This window comes from Amphiura filiformis, chromosome 14 (genome assembly GCF_039555335.1).
Source record: "Amphiura filiformis chromosome 14, Afil_fr2py, whole genome shotgun sequence".
Lineage (NCBI taxonomy): Eukaryota > Metazoa > Echinodermata > Ophiuroidea > Amphilepidida > Amphiuridae > Amphiura > Amphiura filiformis.
In genome coordinates this window covers 25,118,557-25,144,299 of record NC_092641.1, presented here as the reverse complement: position 1 = coordinate 25,144,299, position 25,743 = coordinate 25,118,557, and the positions used below count along the sequence as shown (strand labels likewise).

At 38.6% G+C, this 25,743-nt stretch overlaps 1 protein-coding gene across 1 annotated transcript; it reads left to right on the top strand.

Annotated features, from left to right (window-relative positions):
* Positions 1–1,083: 1,083 nt before the first annotated feature.
* On the top strand, positions 1,084–25,710 carry LOC140169308 (uncharacterized). The gene is made up of 4 exons (XM_072192566.1): positions 1,084–1,425; positions 2,169–2,416; positions 24,796–25,565; positions 25,702–25,710. The coding sequence occupies exons 3-4, from the start codon at positions 24,849–24,851 to the stop codon at positions 25,708–25,710; spliced, it is 726 nt and encodes a 241-aa protein (XP_072048667.1). The 5' UTR covers positions 1,084–1,425; positions 2,169–2,416; positions 24,796–24,848.
* Positions 25,711–25,743: the final 33 nt, after the last annotated feature.

Here is a 25,743-nt window from a genome sequence, read left to right as displayed (position 1 = left end):
CCCATCATCCAGTGTTGTACGGTCCCGATCCTGGTGTACGGTGCGACCAAAGTCGCATTCCCAGCAAACAGGCCCGTACGCAGGGGGGGGGGGGGTGCGACCGCGCCTCCCCAAATTTGCAAAAGTGTACAAAAAGTCCCAAAATTTCAGAATTTGTGAGCGTATCGAGCAAAAAATCAGGTTTTTATGCTTTTTTGGTCAAAAAAGGTCCAAATTTTGGGAAGAAAGTCCACTTTTCACAAAATCGCACCCCTTGGGAAAAAAAAGTCCACTTTTTCAAAACCAGCACCCCCCCCCCCCACAAAAAAATCCTGCGTACGGGCCTGCCAGCAAACACAAACCATTTGCGACATCATTCGCAAAAGGTTAGAAAAGTTTGCCAGAAAACGTTGAAATGTCGGGTTACATAAACACTATGGACCACAATGGCCTCGTCCCAATGGCATAGTCTAATAACCTCAATTACATAAGCATAGTGTAACATTTGACCTCAAGTTGCAGAGTATGAGTTTTTGTACCCAAATCTTCAAAGGTCATTCAATGAATGTACAAATGTATGGTTAAAGAACTGTGCCCTGATAGATGAACATGTTGTGGATCCTAGTGAAAGCTGAGACGAATATATTCGTCTCAGCATAAAGATAAAGGATATATAAAGGTATACAACGTTCTCATGAGTCTAGTAACCCTTTCCAAACTTCACGCGTGGAGTGAAAATGAGAAGTCAAGCACAGGTGTGTGCTTAAAATGAGAACCAATTTTCCTGAGCTAACCTATTTAGCGAGATGAGCCAACGAATAACATATGGGATGTATGGAGTAGAAATCAAGACTGGGGTTATTAATATTCGTGATATTATACCGAGATATGGGGATATGTATGGAATATTATGGAACTTGTACTACGGGAACTTGTTGTATGATTATTGAAATGAGATAAATTTCAGTTTTTCAAGCATTAAAATTTGATTATCATTCAAGTTTTGTGTCTTCAATTCAGTTGAAACATAAACAACAGACAATGACATCGATATCTGTCAAATTGAAGACATTCTGCGTCTCCGTTGTCATCTTCGTCGGGGACTCGGGGAAATGTTATTGCTAACGTTGAAACAACTGTCAAGTAGCCTGGGACTTACCGGAAATTACGAAGCAATAAGGGGGAATTCCCCTTCCTCGGCCATTTGTCGACCTCCGCTAGAAAACCTGTTTCTGATATGGAGGTATCTAGGCCGGGTATTCAACTTTAAAGTGGTGGACGTGCAGAAGTAAAAGATGCAGATGGTGGCCGCGCATGGTATTGGTGCTGGAGCTGGATTGGAGCAAGAAAGTGATTCTCAAAAGCAACTTAAACATGATCAAAATTCAAAAGTTGTCATCTTCTGAGGATGAGGCGTTGGTTTTGGAAGGACACGTTATTACACACGTAGGTGGCAAATCAGGGGAGATGAAAAAGACGAGGTTGCACCTAGTCGTTTCCTAAATTTGGTGGTAAACAGGAAAGAAGAAAAGCCATTGTAGCTCATTGTGTTGTTGCTGCGACTGATGCAACCGGGTCAGATGATATGAAATAGGGACATACCTAAGAAAAAAGTGATAAAGGAGATGTAGTAGAAGGACCAGAGGATGATTACATTGATCATGGAATGGAAGGCGAACATTAGGCAGTGGCGGATGGCGTCGGAATAGCGTTAGGTTTGTATTATTTGATTATCACATCCGAACCTATAACGCTAAATACGACGTCTCTGCCTAATGAATTGATGAAAAGTGATGAAATGAGCAGTGAGGAACCTGTGTGGAATTATTGCCCAAAAAGTAACGCAACTGTTTATATAAATACGCATATAACTTCAGAACTAATGCTTAATGTTTTCACAATATTCAACGTGGAGAGAAGGATGATTTATTTACTCGCACTTTGATACCCCATTTGTCAAATGTCGTTCAATATTTACAACACAGTTGATACTTCATTTATCTTCGCGCTGACTTCAAATCAATACAATTAGCTGCAACTTATTTGGGCATTTTTCTCTTTCAAAACACTGCATATATATATCTGTATAATAATGCATGCTGTGTTGTTAATATTGAACAAAATTGGACAAATGGGGTATCTAAATGCGCGTAAATAAATCATCCTGCTTTTCATGTTGAAATATTAAGGGCAAATACGGGTCAAGGAGGAGAGCTTGATAAAACGGGATTCGACTACATGTGCCACGGCAGGTGCTCAAGTGACGACGGGGTTTGCTGTCTGTGGAGACACAGGGAAGAGAGGCGGATAGTACAAGACTTGAGGAGAGAATTGGTGAAGGTGTATTAAATGATGTTGACATTGGTCACTGTTGGTGGCACGAGTGGGATGACTCATACGGAGGCTCCTCGTTCTTGGATGCAAAAAGAATGAAAAGGTAGGTTTTAGATATTGCTTAGTTTTTCTGAATCTTATAAAACATAACAGTAAACAGATACACTATATATAAAATACACAAATTAACATCAATCAACTGAAATATCGAATCCAACAACAAAGAGTTTTTAACAGTATAAAGTTGGCTTTTCGCACACCTGCACAACCAAACCTTTTATATTAACCAATTCAATTTTTTAAACTTCTGAACCGACATCTCCGATGGCACGGAATTAAAGGTAACCAGTTTTTTGTACGCGTTCAGAGTCAGTTTGTTCCTCGTTGTTGTATTCTACGCACTACCTGTGCTCCATAAAAATGGGCGGGTAGGATGGGTCCCACATTTGGCAAAAAAAAGTTTTCTTGTCCTTAGATCACTTTCAGAAGTTGGGTCGGGCGGTCGGGAAAAGGTTTTTTTTTTTTTTTTTCTTTCTTTTCTTTTTTCTTATCAAGTACCAAAACTTCCCCCCAAAAGTATAATGTGAAGTACTGTGTATGTAAAACACTCACTGACCAAAGCATGTGCACCAAAGACAAAATCAAAGTAAACCCTACCTTATTTGGCATGTAGGCCCTACATGTCTGGCAGACTTCTAATACTGCATTTTTAAAAGGGCATTTCGTGATCGTTGTATTCCAGAAAATAGGTGCACATGCACCCCCTATTAAGGAGTAAATTTTCAATCAAAGAAATGTCCGGATTTCCAAGTCTGCTTTCTGAAAACGACTGGAATCCAGTTGCCAATGTTACTGGAAAAAGCTTGGAAATCCAATCAAATGAAGGAAAAATCACGGAAATGTTGAAAATGAGCTCTCATATTGAGGATTTCTTTTTTAAACTATTTTTCTGCCGGATTTGTTTGCCTTTGGGCACTTTAAAAGTCTGGATTTCCAACAGTCACGACTGAACAAAAAGTCGTGATATCCGAAGTCCTCTATAGGGGGTGTGCATCTATTTCTGGAATAGCCCATTCCACGCATAAGTTACCAGTGCTCCATAAAAATGGGCGGGTGTGATGGGTCCCACATTACTGGTCGATCTCGATCACGATAAGATTTCGGTTCTTAGAACTTAGAAACTTTTCTGATGAGCGTTTTGATCTTGTTTGAGCCCTCTTTAGCTAACTTATGATTCATCAAGCTACTGGGGGTCCAACCTTCATGCAATTATTTTGTGTAAGCTAATCCTAACCCTAACCCTATTCATAACCCTAATCCTAACTCTAAACTAACCCAATGACAGTGCCTGTTTCAACCCTATACGTCTGCACGCCTGCCGAATTCGACTACCTATTTGGACCGGAGACTAATTAGTTGCACCCCATTCCTATATTGGGTAGCTGTGAACGTGCCTTTGACTCAACTGAAATCCTAATGCGGCAAATAATGAGGTATGGTTCACACCAACAGCCTGAGAGATAAAGGCGATTTTGTGCAAATTTGTCAACAAGCATGCAGTAATTTGTCTTTGCAGTCCCGGGGAAGGGGGGGGCATTCCCATTGTGGCCTGTGCACCATCCGCGAGAATCAACTTTTGAAAAGCACCCTAAACAAGGATTTAACCCTTGGCTAAAACGATACTCTTCAAACAGGTCTCGTGTGACCAACACACACCATCATCGTCCCTATATCTTAGTGTCAAAAATTGCCGTGATAGTACTATCGAATCCTCACGTTTTTCAACAGCTACGCATGGTGATTTTATTCGAGATAGGCCGAGCGACTCAGGCTAAGCATACAATGAGAGATTTTGAGAGTCTGCCACACTGTTTCTATTCTATGTTTTTTGTCGCATGATCAGATATGGCTGGCCGTAACCGCCACAACGTGGAGCTGCTACGCGTAGCTTACTTTTCGCTTCGCGGAGCTAAATTGACCAATCATGTTAGATTCATTATGCGGAGCCAGTTGATGCATCCTCGTTCCAGAGAGAGAAAACTCTTGCCAAAATTAATGTTTACTATGTGGATTTTAAATGAATCGAATGTAAATAAACCACAAACAGTTGTACAGGATCAATACCATTGTTTGATTAGTGTATAGTCAATGTTACCTTGCATGCATGTGTCATGTGTGTGGCGTGTTTGTTTGTTTGTCTACTGTGTCAGGCCAGGATCACTGACACCCACGGTACTGATACTGTCATACTGTCACGGTGATCATATTGTTGAATGTTGTTGACTTTAAAATAATCATGATGCAGTCATGTCTACAGTAGAATTCACCACGACCTTTGAAGGACTTAAACCCCATTAAAAGCTATTAAACCAAGATAACACTCAATGTTACATCAGATCTTCTCTGGTTAAATACACACTGCACTTGTGTTTTACCTGTGCAATGAGCAATGAGCTGGTATTATAGTTTCAGTTGGGTGAATGATTATAAAGCGAACGCAAGGTAACAATACTGTCTGGTCTTTTGTTTACGAAATGAGACAATAGTCTGCTTATTGTTAACCAGCGTTCTTGAAAATGAGAAGCATAATGGTTTGCAGACTTAACAGGGTTTAGAAATAATTTGTTCATATTTTTTGGTGTTATCTGTCGTTTACATATCCTTTCTAAAACACAAAAGTACCAATATTTCCAAACACCTAAATTAGCTAAAATTTAGGAAATGTTACAAAACTATATTTTCTAGAATTTCAGAGAATACTTTAAATATTGGCTGGTTATTTTTTATACAGTGACGTCAACTAGGCAATGGCATAATACTTCTAACATACACTAGGTCACGCGTCAATGGTGAGCGCACTGAGTATTGTGTATAGGAAAACGGGCAGTACCGTAACTACAGTATGTATGGCCTACTACTAGTATATAAAGTAAATCCGAACTGGTTTGCTGAAGGTCGAATTCCGCAGGCCACGCCGCGCAAGATGTACAAATCAGCTCCCGGCGATACACTGCAGATCGCAGAATTGTGTGCATGGTTTACCACCACTCTGCCTAGCTATATAGTTGTGTACAATACTGTATGAGTTTCTTGTGAGTGCATGTCCATCTTAATAATAAGTCGGTTCGTACTTTTCATAAACTACGTGACTTTCGTGACCGAGGATATCTTGCAACTACGTGAAGCTCGTCTGGCAAATTCTTAATGAATAAATTCGCTTCACGTAATGTAAGTCGTACTTGATTGGTCAGTTTTACCTCCGAGTAATGAAAAACTCTAACATGATTGGTCAATTTGGCTCCACGGAGCAAAAAGTCAGCTACGCGTAGCAGCTCCACGTTGTGGCGGTTGCGGCCTACCATATCAGTATCCCATAATTTATGATATTTCTATTGCAAGAAAATTTTATTTGTTGTCACGTAAATCACAGGTTTCGTTTAAATTAAGGGCTGGGGTATGAACGTTTGGACAGTATTTATTTTGGGACATTAGAGCACATCAGACATATCGAATTGCATTCTGAATACGAAGAATGTCATTCTGATATCAAATAATTTTTTTGCTAATTTGGTTTTTTTTAAAATTCGCAATTTAATGCACATTTTATGGCAAATCATTAAACATTGATATTTTTGATATTTAACAGTACTTGAAGTAAACTTTATAAATCTGATGATTTATACTTAAAGTGTATGTAGGTGGGATGAAAAGCCGACCATCAATTGAAAATGTTGACCTTTCGTATTGAAGATACGGATTTTTTCCCAAAAAAAAAAAAAAAAAAAATTAGGTCTTTTTGGGGAAAAAATCCATATCTTCAATATGAAAGGTCAAAATTTTCAATTGACCGTCGGCTTTTCCTCCCTGCTACATACACTTTAAGAATATATCATTAGATTTATATAATTTACTTCGAGGACTGTTATATATCAACAATTTGAAAAATATCAAATTTTTATAATTTGTCATAAAATTTGTATTATATTGTGATTTTCAAAAAATTAAAATTATTTGATATCAGAAAGAGATGCTTCGTATTCAGAATGCAATTCGATAGGTCTGAGGTGCTCTCATGTCCCACAAAAATACTGTCGAAACCCAATAAACGCTCATTTTAGATCCCTTAACTACCTGGAAATTAAATTAACTAATTAGTGAGGACCGGTATTTTGCTGTGGATATGTTTAACTGCAATTTTGATGTAAAACATTTGAAATCCGCTGTAAAAATTGTGATAATATTCTCTTTGAGAAAAGAATTATATAAAGGAATGCATGTAAAACCAGGTGCAATACAATGTACATTATTGACACACTATCACTCTCTTTATCTACGTCAATAATAGAATAATCGATTTCAATCGAATTGAATACGTTGCTCCATTTTGAGTTTGTAGTTGACTACTGAGCGACCTAAGCGATCAATTGCTAGCCAATCAGATAGAACTCCTTTTCTTGCGTTCAGTGAAATACCACTCGCCTGTCGCTCACTACCACTCGCCCGTCGCTCACCAACGGAGTATTAAATTTATATTTATCGTATAGGGCGTCGACACTGTGCAACACGTACTCTTTTCATTAACCCAAACACCCATAAATACCACGATGAAAACCACTACGCATGCGTGAAGCCCAGGGTCTGCGATGACGCAATCACCCTAAGTGCTATGCTCTCGGAATCGCTGGCCGGGGCAGTAACCGGGGCAAAAACAAGGTTTTTCGTTCTTTTGATATTGCCAACAATAGTATTCCCTTAATTAGCTAAACGTGGAAAATTAGGTTTCTTTGCCAGTTCTGCTGACTAATCCCAAACATTTTTAAAAACGGGAATCTCTCTGGCAAATATCTGAAACCGTGATTAAAATATAAATGCACGACCCTCGTAGTAAGCAAGTAACATCCACTGTTATAGGCAATAGGCTGATACCATTTCATGGTTCAGCAAAAACGCACCTGTGTGTGTTGCAAAACCTGACACGAATATAACAAGATACTGCCATGGGGATACTAGCTACAGGCCAGCTAGCTAGAGATAATGGTATTTATAATCTCTGTCACCAATATCCATAGAGAGGAACCCCAGATACTCATAAAATTCGACCTTTGTGACCCTTTCACTCTTTCTTTTTATTCAAATGTTTACAAGTTGTCAAATTCCTTATACTAGATTGTAAAAAATATTATTAATATCCGATTCAAAATATGCTATTTTTATATAAACACCTCCCTTGTGGCTGTGGTTGAGAAGGTCAAAACGGCCCTTATACTTGGAACACGCTTGGAAGAGAATAAAGGTATTTTGCGAGTTCGAGTTGCCATGCCAGTTAAAAGTTGCGAGTTGAAATTTGCGAGTTGCCAAGGGCAGTTGCGAGTTGATTTGCGAGTTGCCAGTTGGTATTTGCGAGTTGCCAAGGGTAGGGCTAGTTGCGTGTTGATTTGCGAGTTACGAGTTGGCATTTGCGAGTTGCCAAGGGTAGTTGCGTGTTGATTTGCGAGTTGCGAGTTGGCATTTGCGAGTTGAAATTCGCGAGTTGCGAGTTGAAATTTGCGAGCTGCGAGTTGAAATTTGTGCGTTGTTAGTTTACATTTGTTTTCCAAAATCATTTCCACTAGTTTAAAAGTCACGTACACCCCATGCACAAGTATTACTAATTACGATCAGAAACAATACGTAAATTCGTCGTAGATCGTCATACACATTATTGTCGTGGTAATATTATATTGTAATTGTATACGTCAATTGTGTTCAGTTTGGTTCAAACGGCTTAAAAGTTTTACTTTACACGGAAGTAAATTAGCACAAATAAGTTATGTTTGTACATGGGGGCGGGGGGTGCTGTGCAATAATCATGAGCCCGGGGGTAAATTAAATCGGCATCACAGGAACAATGCGTTACGTAATCTATTATTTATCCTTTGATATCCATGATTTATCCTTGCAAATTAGCATATAACCTCCAGCCAATGTTCCTTGCTAGTGCTAGCCACGAAACAAGGTCACAACTGTAGCCACTCCCTCAATGGTCGCCATTTCAGTGATTGACAGTGATGTAATGCAAATATGGCGCTGGCCATCTGGTCACGTGTGCATTTACAAGGTGTCCCCCAAAAAGAGGCCCCTCATTGCGCCCTCTTTTTCTCCTATTTTAGAAAAGTATATCAAGTATATGTTGGTAACTTGGTATGTAAAGAAGCCTTAACTCGTTAGCTTTCATAAACCGAAACAATTATTTCAATCGGCTCATAACTTTTGAAGATATGCCCTTTTTAAAAAAAGGGACCCGTTTTTCACTCTGTCCACGGATAGCAAACAGAATTGTTGGGATGGGTCATGCTGTGGAGTGGCCTGCAAGATCAAACAGACCTCACACCACTTGATTTCTTCCTTTGAGGCAAAATCCAAGATCTTCACTCACGTAGAACTAGCCCCGTTCCACAAACCGCGACGCCTCTCGAATAGCGAGCGGAGCGAGCACCGAGAACTATCGGCTACTATCCTACAGAGTTGGAAAATCATCATACAGGTATCAGAGTACAGCACAGAAGCCAGTGCTACACAAACGTAATACTGCTGCATTCGCAAGTATCGGGCGCACAAGGATGGAACGCAACGCAAGTAATGCAATGAGGACCAGGGCTGAAACCTGTATTCGCCAAGGAGGCAACCAGGTGTGGGCAGAGCAGCACAGTAAACTCACTTCAGAAGAATCAGGGATAAACCAAACAAGTCCTTTTCAGGGCTACCTTTTATCCTAGAAAGAGAAATTACTTATGTTGTAAATAAAAAAGCAAGAAACATCAAAGGAAGAAACATAATAGAACAAAAAGGCATAAATAACCAAGTAAAAATGTAAGTAATTGCAAGTAAAGCAAATGAAGTCCCATTCCGCAACCATTTTACCCACAAATTAATGACCCTCTCGAAATCTATAGCCCATAAACCCACCGGTAGGTAAAGCACATTCCCTAAATAAAGTTATTTTATAAGTTATCATTGAGGAATGTTTGATATTCATGCATGGTACGTGCAGTCCTTTTCAATACAATACAATACAATACAATACAATAAACGGAATTTATATAGCGCCTTAGCATAAGTATGAACAAAGCGCTTTACAATGATCTTAAAAGTACAACTTACACTACATCTTAGGCTACACTTAATGTACAACTTAATTAAAAATAAAAACTTAGTTTGGAAACAAATAGGTTTTCAGGTTAGATTTAAAAGTGGCCAGACTATGTGAAGTACGAAGTTTTAAAGGTAATTTGTTCCAGAGAGCTGGCACAGAATTGCAGAAGGCATTATTCCCATATGTTGTGTGAGTTCTTTTACATTCAAGCAGACTGCCATCAGCATGTGATCGTAGGAACATACCATCAGAAAATGTGTGAGATTTTAGGAGATTTTGTATGTACAGTGGTGTTGTTTCATGTCTACTTTTATAAGCGAATGTGAGTAGTTTGTAGGTAATACGCTCATTTACTGGAAGCCAGTGAAGCTCTTTCAGCAGAGGAGTGGTGTGTTCCATACGGTTTGCCTTGAAAACAAGTCTGGCAGCTCTGTTTTGTATCTTTTGTAGTTTTTGTGTGTTTTTTTTCACCCAGGCTTCAGCCTGGTGATATTACATTCAGTTTAGACCTTGTCCTTTGAACCCAATTTGGCTACTTTGAAACGAAGTAGCCAAATGCATTTGCTTCGTCCTCATTAAAATTATTTTACAGGATAATGCAGAGTATCTAATGGATCTGCAGGCTACTAAAAAACTAACCTCACTCCCCATGACAAAATTCATAAAACTATATTCAGTAGTGCTTGACTTTACCCAGGGAATGGATTGAATATTAACCTCATTCAAGTCCCCATGACAATTATTCGTACAGCTGTTCTGTAGCCTATGAAGTTATTTTTTGACATATAGGGATGATGTTGCAATATGAAAGTTGACCGGTGAATGGCCATGGCCACTAATTCATGAACTTGGCTAGCTGGCTGGCTGGTCTGAGGTCACACTTCTTAAACATCTATGATTTGAATTGCATTGTTGTTCTCATCACAGACTGAATTAGAAGGAACCATTAAACTACTACTATTAAAGTCTGCTATTATAACCGGACACTAAATTAATTATAAAAAATCCTCCTGCTCCCATCATGCAAGTTATTCCACTTAGACTGTTTGATATAGGCCTACTTTTATCAAAATAATTAAGCATTGATTAAGCATTTGCCAGTGAAACATTCTCACTCACAAAAATCACAGATACTCAACATGAGAATCTGTGCAATGTTTGACAGAGAAGGTCACTAAATCTGGCCGTCTCAAGTTCATAATTAGTTTTGATTGATCTTCATGTACCAAATCATTTACTTTAAATTGATATCCTAGCTGTGACCTCTGAGCCAAATGTTCTATAGCATAGTAACACCACATGCATTCATATACATTTATATATAAACATATTGGCATAATGGGGATTGATGTTCTCTGACTGCAGTCAGAGGGCTACATGTAGGACCAGTATGGCTAGTAGTAGCATACAGGTAGTTCATATACTTATTCAGCAATCATAGCTCAGGTGTGGAGTACTAGTTCTTTGGTTGAATCACCACCTTCTTGACTGATCAGAAGACCTGTGTTTTATATAGGCTTACTGCATACACTGCCTACCTCTTTGTAGCTATGTGGAGCCAAGGTGGGGGCAGTCCGGGGGGGGGGGGGTTGTGCAGTCATGTGACCTCCTATGGCCTGGGTACTCCCTTTTAAAGGGATTTTTATTTACAGTTGTTCCATATAATAAAGAGTTACAATAATCAATTCGAGAAATAACAAGTGAGCGGACAGCATGGTTGCAAGTATCGTTATCAATATAACAGCGAATGCGTCCTATATTACGAAGATGATAATTTAAAGAGCGAGAGACAGCAGATATTTGAGATGACATAGACATGGTTGAATCAAAAAGAACTCCAAGGTTGCGTACAGAATCAGATGGTTTGATAATTGTTCCACATACATTAAGAGTTGGTTCATATATATATTTCAAATTATATGCAGAGCTAGCAACAAAGAATTCGGTTTTATCTTCATTCAGTTTAAGCTTATTTACATTCATCCAATTCTTGATTTCAGCAATACATGATTCCAATTTGAAAAGAGCAGTTACACTATCTCCAGGTATGCGGGGATTAAATTCTGTATATATTTGCGTATCATCTGCGTATATGTGATAGTTCAATCTGTGTTTCTGGATAATTTTTTCCAAGTGGGTATGTGTAGTAGCTAAACATCCCAGGACCTACCACTGATCCCTGGGGTAGGCCAAATTCCATTGTTTGAGTTTTAGAAAAATCACCACCTATACCAACTTGGCTATTGCGTCCTTTGAGGTAGGAGAGTATCCAGGATCGCACGGCTCCATTAATGCCAAGAGATTTTTCAAGTCTATCATTCAAAATATCAAAATCAATAGTGTCAAAAGCTGCACTTAGATCTAATAATACAAGATAAACAGCTTTTTTGTTGTCCAGTGCACATAGAATATCATTTTTCACTTTCAGAAGAGCAGTTTCTTTCTTTCAATCTTGAAATAGCCAAACCTCCTCCGTGGACAGGGTGAAAAACGGGTACATTCCTTTAAAAGAGCACATCTTCAAAAGTTTTAAGCCGATTGAAGTAATTGTTTTGGTTTATTAAAGCTAACGATTGATGGTTTCGTTGCATATCAAAATTTATTTCAGAAATAGGAGAAAAATAGGGCGCAATGAGGGGCCTCTTTTTTTTGGGACACCCTGTATAAAAGCGCATTTATATATAACCGAAGTCCACTGCTCAAAAACCAAACCACGCTACTGCACGTGACTGCACACTAGAAAGATTTGCTGCCAACAACTGATAAATTGGCATAATATTTTCGACTAATATATTTAAATTGTATACAGTCTCTTATTATTGTTATGACTTCTGAATGAGGTAAACCATTAAGCAGGTATGCTGACCTCATGAACTTGACCCGTAGGGATTGTGGAAGCCCAATGCTCGTTACCAATAGCAACCAATGAGTTTATTTATTTGCCTATGCTTTTACCATAGCACTATGGACCACAATGGCCTCGTCCCAATGGCATAGTCTAATAACCTCAATTACATAATCATAGTGCAGAATTTGACCTCAAGTTGCAGAGTATGAGTTTTTGTACCCAAATCTTCAAAGGTCATTCAATGAATGTACAAATGTATGGTTAAAGAACTGTGCCCTGATAGATGAACATGTTGTGGATCCTTGTGTAGGGTTTATATGCTTTTACAGACTTGCTATACTAATATCCAACTGATAAAGCAAACGTATTATGATTGTACTCTGGCCTATTAATTTTCAGTTCAGTTTTAATTTTAAAACAAGAAATGTCTTTAAAAAAGACGGCGCAGTGAATGAAGAAAAAATGTTGGATTTCACATTCACTGAGAGGACCTTTGGCTTAAAAATGAGCTTTTAGAAACGACACTGTAAAAAGGAGAATGATGTTTGTTTCCTTTATTTTATTTTGTCTTAAAACCCACAATGAGGGCACAAATTAATTTATATGCTGAGTACTTAGTTCATTTCTTGGTATACTTAATAACATATGATGACATTTACTTAAAATGAAGAACATATTCTCAAGTTTGTACTTAACATAAATGAGTTAAAAGTTGTATGCATTTGAGCCTTTAATAAGGCCTAGGAATGATTATAAACATAATACTGTGGTATGGGGTAATAGCAATTCCTCATTGATAGCATGGATAGTGTCTAAGTCTGATGACGAGTCTTCAGGTTCATATTGTGGTTTGGATATACCATTGACTGACATCGGGTATGGCCATTGTTTTCAATTTTGCGATGAATAGTTATATCATTTTATGAACCAATTACAGGTAGGCCTATTTCTGGAAAGCATTAAGAACAGAGATTAAACTGACCAAAATTCGAAATCAATATTCAGGGTGTACTAGACGATATACAGTGTGTAAAATGAACTTTTAAGGAACATGTGGTATATTTTTCTTTTCAGGAATATTTTCTCAATCTGAGGACCACAAAATCAAACAGAGCTTGAATTGAAAAAGCCAACCAGAAATATACTTTATTTTGGGTGCGATGTTTGCTTCTATGTATACAGGGTGATCAAAATTTACTTCATTAACAGACCTAATTATTTATTCAAAAGGTTTAATTAGTGCTAATTAGCTGCTTAAACTGCTTTCAGTCATAAATACTCATTCCAAACCAGAGAATACAATATCTCTTTGTCACTTTTAGACTACACTTGCAATTCTGATAATTGACTGTTTTACATAGACCCCTATGAGGGGTGTAAGTATTCATTTTGAAAATATCATTATCATTTCATTTGTTCAAGAAAAATGTCACGCCGTCAGTCTTTTGGGAGTCTCAACTTATAACCGCATGGTCCTTTACACTGCGCCATTAGGCCTATCAATTTAATACCCAGACCGAATAGGCTATTTAGTAATAAATAAAGCAACTTGAAACAAAATGATGGAGAAATTATCACTTTCGTAAAAACAAAATAGTATGGTCCACAACACAGAAGTCCTAAACAAACTGTAGGCCGAAACAACGGCCGAAAATTGCATAAAAATAGCTGACATGTACCGCAATATCAAAAACTGCATTTGGTACATTTTACAGGTTCACTTTACCATGCTTACAGCACGGTGTGTCAATTGCGGGAAAATCCGTCAAGGTGTCCCGAAGAATAATCATTTACAGTTGAGTCACGGTCACCGGCCATCTCGTTTGCATATCCATATTAAACTACAGCGCCTCTAATGACGTGCATGCACTGTTACTGTGCGACTGAACAACCTTTGTTTATTACTTTAGACAGATCAGCACGCTGTGATTGGATGTACTATGTAAATAAGTAAGTTGTTGTTGTAATGGTAACACACCATACTTTGGTAACACGAAACTTCACCCATCCCATCCACATGTAATGACACGTGATACAGTTTTTGAAAGCTAACTCCCCAGGCTAAATCCATATTCCTCCGCCGGCAAAAATATAGCCCATGATAAAATTAAGATAGTTATAATTATTTTCTTCAAATGTGGTTGTCGGGTTCAGTATACCACAATTAATACAACAATAAAATAATTCCCACCAGATAATTACTTGATATGTAGGCCTATACTTTCTCAATCTAAACCTGAGGTATAATATGGTTTCAGATCTAAACCAAAATCAGTACCACTGACGTCATCTCTGTCTACCAACCAAGTTATCAAAATGTGTCTATGGCATATGCAAGGTATTCTACCGGGGCAATACACTAGGATAAATTATTACTTGTGCTGTGATAGTTGCCATCTGCGACGTGATTGGAAATTATGCACATTTACAAAAACATAGGCCTACGTTTAAACTGCTAAAATACATCACGCATTTTGACTATAAACTCATCTATACCATTTTACTAGAAATGTACTATCTCCAAGGACGCTACGACCAACTCAACGAACTCATGCATATGCAAACGAGCCCAATCCCTATGCTAAATCAGGGGTGTGAGAGTAGAAATTGACAGGACGCATGCTCAGCTAATGCTTGTAGCTAATATTCCTCATGCAAGGAGCCCAGGTTGAGTGTGTTGTTGAAAATCATTGCAATAAAAAACACTTCTTTCAATGAAATCGCATATAAAATCAATGGATACACAACCAAAATTCTACAAAAGTCAATCTTTATATTAATAAAGCTATCGATGTGTACGAAAAACTTCAGTGGTACAAAATGCCTTTCACATTCGAAAATTTCAGTATAGTAACACCCAGCCAATTCAGAATTAATGCAGCACTGCTGCAAAAAATTATCTGCGATACTTATCGTTATGATCGTGGAAATTAATGCGTAGCCTAAACATGTTCAGCAATAGAATCTGTAATCAGACTATATGAAGACCTGAGCGCAAGAAGACCGTAAGTCCACTTGGCCCCTCAACATGTATACACTAAAGTTGCGTATAGTTTCGTATAGTTTGCAGGCCCGTACGCAGGATTTTTTTGGGGGGGGGGCTGATTTTGAAAAAGTGGACCTTTTTCCAGGGGGGGGGCGATTTTGTAAAAAGTGGACTGTTCCTCAAAAATTTGGACCTTTTTTGGCCAAAAAAACGTAAAAACCCTGATATTTTGAGACTTTTTGTATACTTTGAGACCGCACCCCCCCTGCGTACGGGCCTGCTAGTTTGGTAATGTTTTATACATGTTCAGGGGCCAATACAAATCTTTTACAACCTTTCATGATGTTTTAACCCTGGAACATGTATTAAACATTATAAAACCCTAATAACTATACGTAACTTTAGTGTATAGGCCTACATGTTGAGGGGCCAAGTGGACTTACGGTTTTCTTACACTCAGGTCTTCATATTGTGATTGATGTTTGAACATGTCATAGGTGAGATCGCGTGAAGCATTTTTGATTACAACTTGACAAACTTTGATGTCAACATTGCTTGCATTCATAATATCATGTCATTTTAAAACAAGAACTTCGTTTGTATAAACTTACGATAGTAGCCCTAGTTCTGCTGCTCCCACCCTCTTTGTTTATTTAACTCGTGTGTCACTAAGATCCACAACTTGCTCATCTATAAAGTCACGGTTCTTTGACCCCAATACATTTGCACATTCATTGAATGACCTTTGAAACTTTGGGTACAAAAACTCATACTCTGAAACTTGAAGTCAAATTTTGCAATATGTTTGTTTATTGAGGTTATTGAACTATACCATTGGGATAATGCCATTGTGGTCCATCGTGTGTTTGCATATTATATACTATTATGCATCAACTTCTGTTGGGCGCATTGGATGTCGTTTTGGGAGTATTCTTTTCTGCAACCAATCACATGTCTTGAAATTGACATATGTCAATTTATACCTCAAAATGGTTGAGAACAATTTTAACCATCAGGTATAGGGAAGCAGTCACGCAGCCAATTACACAACATAAAATTGATGCAAACAGCACAAATGGTTTTAAATAATAGACATATGTCAATTTCCACCCTTGGAAATGACATATGTCGATTTTATGTAAATTAGCTTACTTATGGCAATTACAAGTTCTCCTATTGGACAAAATCAACATATGTCAATTTCTTTCAGCGAAATTGACATATGTCAATTTGCCTATTTATGGCAGCGATCGCACGTCATAGACGAACCACCTTCCTTATGTCAGTGCTATACTTTTAGACGTTCTTGGCATCAAAGGATGTACATTTCTATACCAACAGTTTCAGCCAGGCCCGTAGCCAGGATTTATTTTGGGGGGGTGCTGATTTTGAAAAAAAGTGGACCTTTTTTCAAAATTTGGACCTTGTTGGACTGGTGGGGCGGATTTGGACATTTTTGGACCAAAAAGGCATAAAAACCTCTATTTTTTCGCTCGCTACGCTCACAAATGGGACTTTTTGGGTCAAAAAGTGGACTTTTTGGGTCATTGGCATTTTGGGGGGGTGCGTCGCAAGGGGCTAATCTTGGAAATCTGGGAGGGCAAAATTTGGGCAATTTTCCTTTTTTGCTCCAAACAGTGGGATTGTCGGTGATTTGTTGTTATGTTACACAAGTTGTTGCTGTTGCTGTTTTTCTTTTTTCTCTCTCTCTTCTTTTCTCTCTCAGGCCTTTGGGGGGGGGTCTCCCATGGTCTCCCATGCCCTCTTGTCGCATCGTAGACTATGCCATAGTCGTAATTTGGTGTTAAATTTATTTTTCACTCTATTTTGCGTTCAATCTTGTTCTATATCATTCCCGGATCCCGTACACCACTGTCTGTTTAATGAAATTACATATACACCGCTATCATGGCTATAGCGCTCCCAACTAAAGTACACTATTGATTTCCCCAAATTTATACTATTAAGAGAGGGCTCCCTTTACTGTTACTCTTAAATTTGAGTACTGCGCTTTGTTCTCAAAACGCTCCCACTCCGATCCAGTGACCCCCCCTCCCCCAAAAATATCGACTATGTACATTCAATTGCGGTCGGGTAATTTGCACCCGGTAGGTTCGAATATACTAGTAAGACCTGTCAATCATTAAAGATTTGTTGAAAATTGACCAATCATATGACAATATAATAAAGTTGGGACTTGTAAAAGTCTAAGATGGGGCATGATAAAATAATCTTGGCGCCATCATCATCATCCTAAGCCATCGTCGACCCACTCCAGGGTGAACGCCGACGCCACTCTGATTTATTTCACGTCTTTCTCATCCAAGTTACATCAAGAAATTTAGTAATTTCATCCCTCCATCTAACTTTTTTGTCTTCCTGGTGCCTAGTACCATTTCTAGATATCCATTCTGTAACCAATTTGGTCCATCGTCCATCTGATGTTCTAGCTACGTGACCAGCCCAAGACCACATCTTTTGTTTCACATGATGACATCGGTGACCTGTGTCATGCTTCTGATCCACTCATTTGTTTTTCTGTCCCTTTTTGTGATCCCTAGCATACTCCTTTCCATACTGTGATGTGTTGAGCCACTCTCAACTTCTGCTCCATTCTCTCAGTCATGGCCCAAGTTTCTGAGCCATATGTCATGGCTGGGAGGACACACTGGTTATAAACTTTCTTCTTAAGACATAATGGCATATTGCTCTGCATCACCTCATTCAAGTTTCCAAAAGCACCCCATCGACATCCTGCTCTTACTCTTCTTCGAACTTCGTCAAAGTGTTGTAGCTCATTTTGACAACTTGACCCATACACATATTCTTCTGCTTCTTCTAGTGCTGTTTTGTGAATGTAGATTTGCTTCTTGATGACAACTCTGTTGAACATACTTTTGGTCTTGCTCATGTTGATCTTCAGCCCCACTTGGTTACTTCCATTGTTGAGGGCTTGCCGCATAGACTCCAGATCATCAGGGTTTTCGGCAAATATCTAAGGTGGCTTATCCTCTCCCCACTGATGTTGATCCCTTTCTTTTTCCCAGTCAAGCCTTTGTACGATTGCTTCCAGAGATGCATTGAAAAGTTTTGGTGACATGGTATCTCTGTGTCAAACCCACGGTGAATGTTGATTTTGTTGCTCTCAGAGTGTAGCCGGATGGTAGCTGTTCATTTGCTGTATATGTCCTTGAATATGTTGACATTGTGCTCTCGATTCCCTGGTCAACCAGTGCCTGTTGTACAGCTGGAATTTCAATGCTGTCGAAAGCCTTCTCATAGTCTATGAAAACCAAACACAATGGTTGCTGGTATTCATTTGCTTTCTCTGTGATCTGGTTAACTACATGTAGGTGATCTGTGGTAGAGAATCCGCTTCTAAATCTGGCTTGTTCTTGGGGCTGGTTGAAGTCCAAGGTAGCAGTGAGCCTATTGGTGATGATTTTGGTGAAAAGCTTATAAACATTGCATAGAAGATTGATTGGACGATAGTTTCCTAGATCTGTGATGTTGCCTCTCTTATGAAGTATACTTATGAAGTATACCAGACAACTGGAGTAATGTAATTATCATCATGATCATCCTATAGGATGATCATGATGATAATTAGATCATGATGATAATTACATTACTCCAGTTGTCTGGTATTTTGCCTTCTCGGATACACTGTGTCAAGAGATCAGCTAGCTTACTAATTACAACTTCACCTCCCTCCTTCAACACATCAGTCAGTATCTCATCCTCTCCTTGTACCTTTCCTTTCTTCATATCCTTAAGGGCAGATCTTACTTCATCTGCATTGATGGGTGGTATATTGGGATCGCTGGTAGAGACTAAATGTGGGCCTTCTAATGGAATCTTGCTGCTGTAGAGGTCCTGGTAAAAATGTTCAACTCAGGATACAATTCCATCCCGGTCTGTTATTACTTCCCCATCCTCATCTTGCAGGGCAACCATCTATGATCTCTCAGGTATATAGGGTGGTGCATTTAAATGTACACTAGCTGGAAAATGCTTTGTCGCCCTCTGGCATTTGGCCTAGGCTGTGTTTAGTCAAAGAAAGTTATTTTCTGCATCTTGAAGACTTAAGCTTTCATTCCATACCGAACTCGACTAATTCTGAACGGATTTTCATAATTTTTTCGCTGTCTTTGTGATTGGTGAGTGAAAAGCTCCTTCCGGCCTTAAATTTAAAGGGACAGAACGTAAACAAAGTCACATGATTTCCGTCATTTTGGCGCAAGGATTTCTGGCCTGGTAACAGCCCAGATCTTAACCCCATTGAAAATGTTTGGTCTATGATGGAGGAGAAGGTGTATTGTCCACCTATGGCTACCAATCAAGCCACGTTGGTCCAAAAAATCAAAGACGCTTGGGACTATGTAAACCTTCGGCGGCATACAATTCTCCCAAATTTGCTGGAAGGCGAGAGAGGATGGAAAAATAAATGCCAAAAAGTTATTGAAAACCAGGGAGGTGCCAGTTCCTAAGCAAATGTATAAATGTAAGCATACAAACATTTGACAATAACATTTAGAAGGTTTCCAATGGTGTAAAACACTGTTAAAGCTTTGTTTATCAAAAAGTTTAATTGCTAGTGTACATTTTAACGCACCACCCTATAATTGCTTGTTTTGTCTTTTTGTAGCTTCTGCCTGCTTGCACGGTTTGCTGTATCTTTTTGACATTGTGTTCTCTTAGTTCTACCTTCATTCGTTTCCTAATGGTTTTACATACTTCGAGCACTCTATTTTTTTAATGTTGGTTCCCTCCTCTTCTTAAAGCTTTAGTGTGGTTTCTGAGAGTTTGTCTTCCTTCTTTTCCACTTCCTTTCTAGATACTTCTCTGGCATAGCTATTGATTGTTTCTGCTAACTGGAACTCTAGTGAGAGTTTGTCTTCCTTCTTTTCCACTTCCTTTCCAGCTATTTCCCTGACATAGCTATTGATTGTTTCTGCTATGGCTTTGGATTTTTCAGTAAGATCACACTCCTTCATTGTATCATCCAGTGCATCAAACTTGTTCTGTAGGCTACCTGGGACTCTAGTGAATGTTGATGTAGCTTGTCTAGGTTCAAATTGGCTGTCTTCTTGCGCATTAGCTTGGCTCTTTCCAGTTAATGCGGATCTTAACTCTTACTAATCCGTGGGCACTGCCTGTGTTGAATTTGTTGAGAACATATATACATCAGTGACAATGTGTTGCTTGTCTGAGACGATAAAGTCAATTTCATTCTTGGTTGGGCCATTTTGGACTTCGCCATGTCCACTTCCGAGAGGGTTTCTTCTTAAAGAATGTGTTCATGATTCTAAATCCTTTGTTGACAGCAAAGTCTAGAAGTTTGTCTCCTCAGGTCATTCCTTTAATTAAATTCGCCAATTCTACCTGCTCTCCAACTCTCTGGGTTCCCACCTTGGCATTAAAATCTTCCATTATGATTGTATGGCTTGCTTTGTCTTGGTTGAGAAGGCCATTGATTTCTTCATATACTTCATCAACTGCGTCATCTCCATGGCTTATGGTTGGCATATTATAGATGTGGATGATTCTCAGTTTCTATTGGTTTGATAACTTGATGCCACTCTATCAGATGTGCTCTTATAGCTTAAGACATTAGCTGTGAGGTCTTTCTAAATGATGAATCCTACTCCATTAGCGCCACCCTTCTCTGTGCCTCTGTAGTGCCTCAAATGATGTCCCATTTTATGTTGTCTTCGCACAATTGATCATCACTCAAAAGGGTCCTTCCGTTGTATGTTCCTAAGGTCAATTGATGAGTGTGACGGTTTAGTCGCCGACGGCTCGACCCTGAATTGGTAGCACTGGGATAATGGGATCTCCTGACCCACAATTAACTGATCTGATTAATCTTGAGTTATTTAGTTTAATAAAATCAAATAAATTTCCACAATTGTGTTGAATTAAAGTTTTCATCCAATATATTCAGGTGATGTGTATTAAATGCAATTAATATAGACGAATCCAACGAGGCAAGTCATGGTCAGGATTTGGTCGGCCATCTTTGGGTAGCCGCTAGCACCAACCTGGTGTTTTGAGCGCCCCATTGTGCAAATAAAAGCCGCCTAACACCTAGAGAAGATGCAAGGACGAGGAGGGTTAATAGAATAATATATACAATAGAGGTAATCCCGTCGCATCTATTCATACATAGTCCTTTTTTTCGCAAGTACATCCATTTGTAGCGTTTGATATGGTGTAGTTAATCCGATTATTATGTCACTTAAAGAGCGAATAGACCATGTAGAAGCTGTGTGTTTTGCCGAAGGGAACTATATAGCCTATTGTGTTGTAAACTTTATCATTCTGTTGTCTACCTGTGTTTTCGTGGGAGGTGTAAAACGGGTGATGGAATGCAGTTAAAAATTTCCGCCAAGGCCGAATCATTTCACATTTTGGGTGCATTGTAGTCGACGGCTACCCAACTAAAGGCTGCTAGTCAGGTGTAGGAATGCATGGATTTGGATTCGTCTATAAATTTGTTGTTTCTTTTATTTTGATCAAATACAAGTTTCTTTAGTTTCACCCATCATGAGAATGAGCCTAGCCTAGCCATTTATTTTCGGAAATCGATCCACTGGGCTCAATGTACGAAACGGGAGCGAACTCAAATCTTACAGTAACATAAAGAGAGTCCTCTCTTGATAAGTATCATAATAACCATAGTATGAATGAAAAATAACGGTGCACGTATACAGTGTCCTCTTTAGGTAGTTCTTAAGTAAAATATGGATAACCTCTGTACATCAATTTATATTTTCTGTGTATCTTATTGTTTTTATCGATAATCTATAAAGTTAATGAGCAAAAATAACTGGAAAGGCTTATTAATAATTCTACAAATTTTTTCAATATTTTGTTCAAAATCAATACATAAATGTTTGCAGATTTTTGCTTCGAATTAATCTGTTGAGAACATGCTCAGAGCTTTTCCTAATTACAAGAAAATGCCTCAAATCCCACTTTAACAAGAACATCGTACTACAGCTTAACAAGTTCATATCAAGTGTATTGCTTTATACTGGTATACTAACAATTATTACGACCATTTAAAGGAGTGGTGACCGTGGCAGTCTTAATCAAAGAGCTTTTAAATAGAAATAGAGTCGCAATAGATTATATAATCTTTTGTTCGTTTGATGCCGATTAGAAGTTGCGACAGGCTATTCAAAAAGTGGTACCATTGTTTCGAATAAAGGGTTCCGCCATTAAATTGGTCACTGATCCGGCATCATATTAACGCTCTACACAACAGGCGAGTATCAATAAGTGACCACACTACAGTCATGTGTAAGGGCAGTCATGTGTAAAGTGGTACCATTGTACTCAATGTATCCCAAATGTGTGCTTGTGTGGGTCTGAAGACTATAAGGAGGCTTTAGCTGTCGATGCAATCATCTTTACCACCCACCTGACGATAGGTGTTTCATTTAAATAAATTGAATGCTCTTGGTGATCGATTACACATTAGAATGTATGAAGGCTGCCATGTCCAGTCCATATATCTATATTACACTATAATGGTAATCGCTATACGTATACATGTAAGTATAAGTATAGGCCTATAAAGGTTGTTTTTAAGAAATTTCCATTTAATGTTATTTTAAGAAGGAGATTGGTATAGAAATAGTGGCGTACCCAAAGAGGGGAGGGGGTTGGTGAGGGACAGATTCACCTCTGTGAGAAGTCTTGGGGGGGGAGAGGGAGGAGGGATATGGAGAATGAGAGAGGGCTGGAGGAAGGGATAATAAAGGCAAGTAGATAAATAGAAATATAAGGAAAATGATGGGAATTCTTTAGCACATGAAACAAAAAATACTTACGTGAGGAAGTTTATTCTGTGTGATTTGAAAAGTTGTAAAGTGTGTAACATATATTATGTAGCTTCTGGAATCATAGGAAATGGTCCGAGTCCAATTTTTGTGTATCAGAAATATTATACAATTGAAGACCGAATTAAAAAGACTAGTTTGTGTATGACGTTCTGTCAACCAGACCAAAAATGTTCTACTTCGCAGGTCAGCAACCAATCACGCCGCGCCTTGGCCCTGACGTCAGACGCAAACTATCTTTTTTTTAAATTCGGTCTTCAATTATAGGTGTCAACTTCTTTCACGATATATGTTGCCATTGTTGCGTAATGCACACTGATTTCATTGATAAAAAGCACTGACTGGTATGTTAAGGAAGTCTCCGGCAATCATAACAAGCTTAAAACAAGCTCATATTGACCATGAAAACAACATGCACGCGATATTCAAAATTCCCGCGCCGAAATTGTCTGGGGCAATGACGTCATGGTTATTTGGGCTCAAATGTCGCCAACCTTCATTGTATTACTGGGACGTGTTGAGACACGGCTGTATTATTCGTTTTCATGGTAAATATGAGTTTGTCTAAAATAAAACCATTTGATTCGTGCTAGATAATAATTTTCCTAACATATACAGGGTGTCCCAGAAAAAATTACCGGGCAAATGAATTTGGACGTAAGTCGAGAAATAGACATCAGAATCCAAAACTCTAAAATTCAGCGTGTAGCCCATCTTATTCTGCGTCTTATATGCTAATTTTACTGGAATTGGTTAACTGATTGCGTAGAAATGAGCGTTTACATAACGCATGCGTCAATTCACTTCATTCCAAGTTTTTAATTAGGTTGTGTTCAAATTTGGAAATCTGCACGATATTGAAAATGAAAGCTTGCATGTAAGATAATGTTCGGTACTTGTAAATATCTTTTATCGTTAATGTTGACATAAATGTTGTATAAAGAAGTATTTCATACAGAATTCCAGCTGGTTAAAATCTTTCTCACACACACGTTAATGTTTTTGGAATATTTCCAAGAAATTGTAATGCAAAGTTTAAAACTTCAACATTAATGTCGCATGGTATCAAAAATTACACGTAAAGCTGTAAGCACTTGATCATTGTCATTCTTGGCTCAAATGTTCTTTGGAAAGTTAAAATATAACATATTTGCACAACCTAAAGAATTAAAGTTGGAATGCTACCAATAATTGCAGAAATCAAAGTTTTCTCGGACAAAGCAGTGAAAGCATGAATAACATAACACCGTCGAATTATAAAACATATAATGTGAACTAAATTTAATGAGATACACAAACTTTAGGAAGCGGTGAGCGAGTATGATAAAGGTGCCTGTTGATCAAACTTGGAATGAACTGCATTGATGCGCGCATTATGTAATCGGTCATTTCTTCGCAACCAGTCAACCGAATCAAATAAAATTTACGTATGTGATGCACATGAAAATAGGCTATGCGTTACATTTTAAATTGTTTGATTCTGATGTCTATTTCTCGACTTACATTCAATTGTATTCTCTCGGTAATTTTTTCTGGGACACCCTGTATAAGGCATAATGTTGTGATTGTCGGAGACTTCCTCTAATACGTACATCTTTATACCTCTGCAGAATATTTAAAATAATTGCTAATCGCTTCGTTTATATCTTTATTTCTAATTCTACAGAAGTTCTCGATTCTTTCGTCACCGAAGACCAAAACAGCAACGAAATAAATGCCATGGATGCCATCGAAGTGAAACCGGCTGGAATACATTCCAATATCGGCTTCATTGCAGAGGAACATCCACCTGATCTTGATCTTGATAAAACTGCTGATAAGGAGAAGGTTGATGCTAATTCAAATGCTCTCCTTGCAGGTGGCGTTGATGTTGATGGTGCTGTTGATGCAGCAGGTGACGATAACTATACATCAGCGCTGTTGGAAGAGATAGCGCAAACAATACATGCTAGTGAAGAAGCTGCTGGTGGGAAAGATAGTTCAGGTGGTAACATAAATTTCGGTCTGGAGTTAGAGGACGATGATGACGGAGACCTTTATGTACCGAAGTTAGATCTTGGAGACATGCCTGATGAATCTGATATACCAGAAGAAGATAAGGATGTTGACGATACTGATGGAGATGGGGATTTGGGTATTAAGGGAGATGGGGAAGCACATGGCTCTCTGAAAGGTGATATTGATTTAGATATAGGAGAATCAGGAGAAACTGATTTAAGCCCAAAAGGGGTAGAATTGTCAGTACCACTCACTAATCGTGTTGATGGTGATGGGGGTGACACGAAGGTTGTTCCTCTTGGTGGCGAGGTACGGCCCGATGACGTGGGGGTAAAAGCTCCATCGGGTTCTGTTAAAGTGAATTTGGACAGTGATCAGCCTGGAACAGAACAGATAGATGATATCAGCAAAGCAAAAGCTCCCTCAACAAATGTAGACGTAAAAACGACGGGTAATATTGACGCGAATGTTGGAGATACAAAGAAGCAAAGTACAAAGAGTGTATTCCATTTCCCGTGGTTTGGTGGTAAGAAATCGTCCACCAGCAAAAATGCGGATGTGTCTTTAGATACAGATGATCTAATAGGAGGAAATCAAAATGAAGATGTCCCGCAAA